This window comes from Labrus bergylta, chromosome 13 (genome assembly GCF_963930695.1).
Source record: "Labrus bergylta chromosome 13, fLabBer1.1, whole genome shotgun sequence".
In the NCBI taxonomy this organism is placed as follows: domain Eukaryota; kingdom Metazoa; phylum Chordata; class Actinopteri; order Labriformes; family Labridae; genus Labrus; species Labrus bergylta.
This window is the reverse complement of record NC_089207.1, coordinates 2,719,920-2,727,717: the sequence shown is the minus strand read 5'-3', so window position 1 is coordinate 2,727,717 and position 7,798 is coordinate 2,719,920. Positions and strand designations below refer to the sequence as shown.

General features: G+C 38.7%; 1 protein-coding gene across 1 annotated transcript in view; it reads left to right on the top strand.

Moving 5' to 3' along the window:
• Positions 1-578: 578 nt before the first annotated feature.
• The window catches only part of srpx (sushi-repeat containing protein X-linked), a gene marked incomplete at its 5' end in the record, with an annotated part of 11,775 nt that continues 4,555 nt past the window's right edge, over positions 579-7,798 (top strand). Inside the window, 6 exon segments of the mRNA XM_065962169.1 lie at positions 579-635; positions 3,895-4,083; positions 4,379-4,555; positions 5,449-5,575; positions 5,716-5,837; positions 6,683-6,862. Of these exon segments, the coding sequence (XP_065818241.1) occupies positions 579-635; positions 3,895-4,083; positions 4,379-4,555; positions 5,449-5,575; positions 5,716-5,837; positions 6,683-6,862 (852 nt within the window).

The following is a 7,798-nucleotide window of genomic DNA, read 5'->3' as shown; positions in this document are numbered from 1 at the left end:
CCCTTTATTCTCTTTCCAAAAATAATCCTCCATGCTCATCACAATTCCCTTCACATCTGGCCTTTAGCAGCGTCACTCAACTGTGTCCTTCACTCTGCAGCTACCACAGACAAATGGTTTAGTTCTTCTTGAATGCTGATGTTTTATAGTCCAAATGTCTGATGCTCTAAAAAGAAAGATGTGTTCAATGTGAAACTTGACTCATAATGGTAAGTATGGCCTTGACTATTTTGGAACAAAAACGTTAAAAATAGTTCTTTGAATAGACTCTGGACTGAGCAGAATAAATCTGTGTGTAACACAGATTTATTTCTCAAAACCAGCTGGAAAGGATTGGATCTTTTGAGATTTATTTCATGCAGTTGTTCTTTTCCAAAAGATCCAGACCCCCTCCTGAGCCTGGATCCGATGAAGAATTAGCCAATATTTATAAGCCTGTTCCTGGTTGCTGTGTTTCAGTAAAGAAAAGGACCTCACAGTGCAGCCAAAGACACATGCTTTTAAACATTGCCTAACATCTTGGATGCAGCTCTTTTCCGTTGTATTAGTTGCTTTTTCTTCTTTTCTTTCATCCTCAGGGTCAGGACATTACGCCTATGGAGACGATGAGGACTCGCACTCTCGTAGATATAAAGGTGAAGACTTGCTCAATTTGTACATGCACCCAAACATACAATAGCCACATTAAATTTAAATAATGAAACACATTTAGAAGGACTGCTCATTATTATTAAGACTAAATTTTTGTTTGAGCATTTATTGTATTTTGTGTTGGTGTTACGATCACAGTGAAAGGGCCATAGTGTCCTTATCTAATGTTTGATATTTTAAAGTAAATATTCTGCGGATCTGAAATTGTAAAGGACTGTTAGCTAACATTTACACCTCACTAGTTTTTACTATTCCAAAACATTTTCATTTAATACAAAAATACCCTTAATTAGGTCCCAACACACAACTCTGAGCTATAGTTATGCTCTCTTAGCTCAGTGTCTGCTAGCTACCGCGGGATGTAGCAAGTTTTTTCCCATGACATTTGAGTGCGTTTATATCATCATGATGTGTCATTAATATATTATTGGACAGGAAATAGATGTTATGATATTATACTTCATATGTGATTTTTTTTTGATCCAGCAGATGTCGCCCTTGAGCACCAGCATGAAACCAAAACAACTCTCGCTGCATTGTTGTGTTAGCATGCTAATGCTAGCGATCTTTATTATGCTGGTATCTTCACACTGCATGTAAATTTACCTGAAATGAGCGTGATCTAGAAACACAGTTAAGCAGTGAGTACAGTATGTTATTCTTCTTTTCTCTAGTCCCTCAATTAAACAACTTTTATACACGAGGGGAGGAGTCAGCCGGCCGTCCGGGCGATGTAAACAAAGTGAAGATAAGACTCTGAAAACTCTGAAAGCATCACAGACAGTGGGACTCGGGTGTTACACCCATTGTAGACAGTCAGGACTCACAGAGTTATTTTCAGAGGAGATACTTGATTTCTACATTTAAGTGTGAAAAATCACATAGAAAGCCTTCAAGCATATTTAAACACATATTTAAAATACACACAGATATGTTCTGCACTGCTAGTTGCTAAAGGTCTGCTTGCTGCCATGACCCACTAGCTAGCAGTTAGCATGTGAGCTAGTCAATGTGAAGCTAGTTTGTATACATGCCCATGTTCAAGGTGTGTGAATTTACAGGGATAAAAAAAGAGATGAATGCTGAAAGATTACTAAAAAGGTTTTTTGAAACATATATTTTCAATAAAACAAATGATAACTGAAAAGTTAACACACAGGGTGAGAATGAGAAAAAGATTATTATTATTTTTTATTCCATGGTTTGAAGAGCCGTAATTCAACAGCTCTTAGTTCAGCCAGTTTTTGAAAGCTGACTCCGTTGCGTCAAAGTTCCTTCCAGCTCTAAATCCGGGGTCAGTTAGACGTGGAACTTCATTATTGAGGCCAAACCAAACTCTCCTTCTTATGTAAAAGCTCAAATGTAGTATTATTTTTTCTTTTCCAGTGGTTGTGGAGACACTGCCAAAACACACACACACACACACACACACACACATGAACACACATGCACACATAGAGAAAAGAGAGAGAGAGAGAGAGAGAGAGAGAGTACAGGAAGCTTGCTGTGTAATGAATACTCTTTTTTGTTCCAATTGGAAATTAGCCCATTCTGGTGTGTATTCTCATCTGTGTGTTGATCCACATGCTGAGAGTTTCTCCTGAGCCTGCAGCAAATGAAATGCAGATTTTTGATTTTGAATGGAATCCTTGTTGTCCCTGATACTTGGCTTCAAACAAACAATATATCAAACAATATAAGCATTGCAGAGATGAACAGAGGTATATCATTTTTGGGGGATGAAAAAATCTAAAAGTGTTTGCAGTTGTTACAGTTAGGAAGTCATTTTTTATTTGATTTCTTGACATGAAAAATTCAGTCTCATAGCTAGAGGCTTATAGGAGCTACAGGCCTTTATGCTAAACTTTAGCTTAGCATATGGACTGAAAACAAGGCGTCAAACCTCCGGCTCAGAGCGCTGGACAAACAGGCAGTCATGTCGCAACGGGAAACAGCTAATCATCATCAACACACACACATCCAAGGCAAATTATAATTTTCCACAACCTTCTCTTTAACTCATCAAGCTCAAGTATTTACATGTTGAATCCATTTAGTAAAATTCAGAAGGAAAATAAATAGCTATCGCTTAACCCCAATAAGTAACACATTAACCTGGAATATTTTGTGCTAGGATTTTGTATTACTTGGCCAAAAATAGCTTTGACTTCTGAATACGCTTGAGCACTGTGGTGCTAGTAGGTGTATTTTTTGTCAGAGCTATGCTAGTTGTTTTTACCCTTTTGCAGTCTTAGTTAGGCTAAGTTAACAATTTGCTTGTTGTAGCTTCATTACTGCAAAAACACAAAATGGTATCAGTCATCTTACCACAGAATTTATTTCATTTTTACTTTATTGTTTTAGATAAACACCAACACACTTTTAGCCACGCTAATGATCGTCTTGAACATAAAAAGGAGACAGCGATAGGACAAACAGGTGATATCGTAGTGTAAACGATAAAAAAGAGCAGCACCCTTGACACAAATTGTGTAGAATTTTTTTCCCTTCTATGACACACAAACACACACAGACACACACAAAATTACACTGAAATTACAGTGCACTCCACATATCATTAGCTCTCTTTAAAGGCTTTGTATGCGATTTTTTGATCCAGCAGATGTCGCCCTTGAGCACCAGCATGAAACCAAAACAACTCGCGCTGCATTGTTGTGTTAGCATGCTAATGCTAGCGATCTTTATTCTGCTGGTATCTTCACACTGCATGTAAATTTACCTGAAATGAGCGTGATCTAGAAACACAGTTAAGCAGTGAGTATAGTATGTTATTCTTCTTTTCTCTAGTCCCTCAATTAAACAACTTCTATACACGAGGGGAGGAGTCAGCCGGCCGTCCTGGCGATGTAAACAAAGTGAAGATAGGACTCTGAAAACTCTGAAAGCATCACAGTGTGAAAAATTACATATAAAGCCTTTAACTCAAGTGAGACTTTCATGTTTATCTCATGAGCCACTGTCTGATAATGGGAGGTGACACATAAGGTAATTATAATAAACCTACCGTATCTGTCTGAACTCAGATGATGGGTGGGTTTTCTCATTTCAAAACTTCCAAAGGAACTCTTTTTTAGGCTTTATAGTCCTCAGGTAAGTGCTGCTTATCATTGAATGCTGACATTACGACTCTACTGCTCCTGTACTTTGAAAAATAATGTAATTCCCTTGATGCAGTAAAGAAAAGAGTCAGAGTACAGTACTGTCTTTCCTCCATCTGTATAGGGACACCATGGTGTGCCCCCATCAAGCTGAAACATGGTGATGTGAGTTGTCGCACACCGAGAGGGGAGCACTACAGGAACGTGATGGGGACTCGCTGTAAAATCCGCTGCAAGCAGGGATACGAGTCTCAGAGTTCAGAGGTGGTGTGTATGGCCACCAAACACTGGTCATCAAACTACGCCTGCAGAGGTAACCTGAACACATTCACACTAAGTCTCATGGTTTTAAAAAAAACACTTATGCAACAGTCTCTCAAGCTGTGTGTTTTTGTGTGAATTCCTGATTGTTTTTTTTTTTGGTGCAAGTCTATACTTGACCCAGGAAAAAAGCAGGTCCACTTTTCAGCTAACAGCTTAACAGCTAGAAAATGATGCTTTATTATTCAATGGATGCATCAGCCTAAACGTTTATATTGTTCCATCTGAGCCAAAGTAAACAGATCAAATCAACAGAGCATCCTTTCACTGAGCTCTTTCTCTCACAGAGGTTCGCTGTGCCAAGCCGGACATGCCTATTAACGGCGGCTACAAGTGTTCGGATGGTTCCTACTTCAACTCTCGCTGCGAGTTTTTCTGCTCTCCTGGATTCAGCATGAAGGGCCAGAAGACGGCGACCTGCCAGCACACCAAGACGTGGAGTGCTGCAGTCCCCACCTGTGTCGGTATGACTGTTTGTGTTGTTATTTTATTCACACTCTTATCTACAGTGGAAGCTGTGAGTTTGCAGACACAACTGAGCTGCTTCATAAAAACCTAAAGACAGATAACAACCTTCATATTGTTAGCCCGAGATATAACAAAGAACACTCCTCATTGTCCAAGGTTGCAGATCTCTAGGTGTATGTACAACTACACATAATGTGTCACTTATTAGCATACAATGATAAATGTTTTTCACATTTTTGCAGCTTGAGTGTGGATAATGACTTCGTTGAATAAGAATGGGATCTAAAAGGTTTCCCCCATATATGAATAAATACACATGAATAGTGACCTTGGTGAGAGTGGAGGATTGTAAAAGTTGTGTTTGGGGAGAGAACACGCTGCTGCTTAAAAGACATTGAAACTTCTACGTCGGCAAGGACATTATCAGCCAAGTGTTTCCTCAGAAGATGGATTCACCTTAAAGGCTTTATATGCGATTTTTAGATCCAGCAGATGTCGCCCTTGAGCACCAGCATGAAACCAAAACAACTTGCGCTGCATTGTTATGTTAGCATGCTAATGCTAACAATCTTTATTATGCTGGTATCTTCACACTGCATGTAAATTTACCTGAGGGGAGGAGTCAGCCGGCCGTCCAGGCGATGTAAACAAACTGAAGATAGGACTCTGAAAACTCTGAAAACATCACAGACAGTGGGACTCGGGTGTTACACCCATTGTAGACAGTCATGACTCACAGAGTTATTTTCAGAGGAGATACTTGATTTCTACATTTAAGTGTGAAAAATCGCATAGAAAGCCTTTGAATTTATAGAGATTCTAACCTTGAGGATTTAGAAATGTACCTTCTCTTTTGTTCTGTTGAACTTTTCTGTCTATGTCTCTGTAGATATGGAGCCTCCAAAGATCAAGTGTCCCAATCTGAAGGATAAGTGGGCCGAGCCAGGAAAACTGACAGCGAGGGTGACCTGGGACACACCGGAGGGTGTAGACAGTGCAGATGGCATCCTCACAGAGTCAGTCTCATCTCCACCGCTCTGAGCCGCTTTTCTTTCATTCTGCTTTCAGTGCTTGTCTTTGTCCCGATTGGTTATCCTTCCTCTGAACAACGAGATCACAGAGAAAAAAGATTAAAACAGAGCATGTCTCTTTGCAGTGTTATCCTGAAAGGAAAACCTTCAAAATCAAACTTCCCTGAGGGACTCCATAAGATGTCCTACACTGTGTTTGACCGAGCGGGGAACAAAGGATCCTGTCGCTTCACTGTCAGAGTGCGAGGTGAGCTTTGAAAGAGCGGTTAAAAAAAAAATGTAAGCCTTTTGATTTTCTGTGTGAAGCTGGATTTTTAGTTTAGTTACACTTTATCCGTTATTCCCAAAGAGTCTCATGCAGATTGCTGTGTACTTTTGTATAATGTGAAAAATAGACACTTTGTCCTTTGTTAATGTGCTTATCTTTTTGGAGTGCTGTAAGGTAAACTGAACATGCAAAATATATTTGTTTTCTATAAGTACAGAAATACACATTCACGGGTTTTAAATGGAGCTCTTCTGTTCTGTAATATGCTGTGTATGTTTCTAATTAACATCAGGACTCGCTTTACCCGATTTAGGTAGCAAAATGATCCCACAATTTAAAATAGAATAGAATTACTTTATTGATCCCAAACTAGGAAATTGTGGCGTTACAGCAGCAGATTATCCAACACACAATATGAGCAAAAAACACAATATTAGCAAATCTAAACACAATATAATATTAAATACAAAGTAAATAAGCACTAAAAATATCAAAACTAAGAATGGGAATATATACAACCAGGATTTAACTTAGCATTACTAGTCTTAAATGTGAACGATCAAATGTAAATGTGTAAAAACAGAGTTGTAAATGAACAGTATTGACATAAGTTAAAGTGCAGGAGTGTAGACATGTTATAAGCAGAAACTATTCAATATAACTGAGAGTAGACAGATGAAGTGAACATTCAAATTTCAAATTCAAATTCAAATTTTAAACAATTTATAGTTGTGTACACTCATTTTACAGCTAATTTAATCCTGCTCCTGTGTCATGTTTCCCGGTGACTTGTATCTAATGTGCCTCTCTCTCTCTCTGTGTAGTCCGCCGCTGCAGCCCACTGTTTGCCCCCGACAACGGCTATATGAAGTGTGACAGCGACAATGACAACTACGGGGCCTCGTGTGAGTTCACCTGCACAGGCGGCTACGAGCTTCAGGGCAGCGCTGCCAGAGTGTGTCAGTATGGACTCACCTGGTCCGGCTTGGATACCAACTGTGCACGTACGTACTGCACGCAGATAAAACACAAACATGCTTTCAAAAATATATATTTAAAGATAAACTTTATTGATCCCCCATGGGGGACAGCTCAAGAAACAGGAATATAATTATCAAAAATAACAAGAAGTTAAAAATCAAACACATGTACATCAGTTAAATAAAGGGAGAAAAAATACAATAATAGAATAATACCAGGTATGTACACTTCCACTTGTGGAAAGAGTTATTATTTATTTATTTGTAGTTTAAATCCATAATCAGTTTTTACGATGAACATTGACTTGTATCTGCTCGCCCTTTCTCTTATAGAAGGAACTTCCCCTGTACTATAACTGTAGTTTTAAAATAACCAAATGTCTTCAATATTAAAGATTTTTATTTTTGTGCCTTCATTGGAGAGATAGCACAGTGGATTGAGCTGAGAATAAGGGAGAGAGAGAGAGGTGGGAATGATATGTGGGAAAGGAGCCACAGGTCGGAACTGAAATAAGGCCGTCGGCACGGAGGACCATAGCCATCGTACATGGGGCGCGAACACCAACCACTGCACCACCGGCGCCCCAATGTCTTTAATGTTACAGGATTTAGTGTGCTGCTGCCCTCCTGGCTAGGTCACCCTGTTGAAAGATGTCTTTATCTCAATGGGTTAATTACCTGGTTAAATATCAATCAATCAATCAATTTTTATTTGTATAGCATCAACTCATAACAAATGTTATCTCGAGACACTTTACAAAAAGCGGGTAAAAGACCTTACTTATTGCTATATTACAAAGAAAATGTATATATTTACATGTTATGTATATATATATATATATATATATATAAATAAAGGTTAATTAATTATTTTTTTTAATTTGCAGGGATTTCACCCAAAAAATGAAAAAGTCAACTTGGGGCCAGACCCAAACACAATAGTTTGGAGAAAATTTTCCA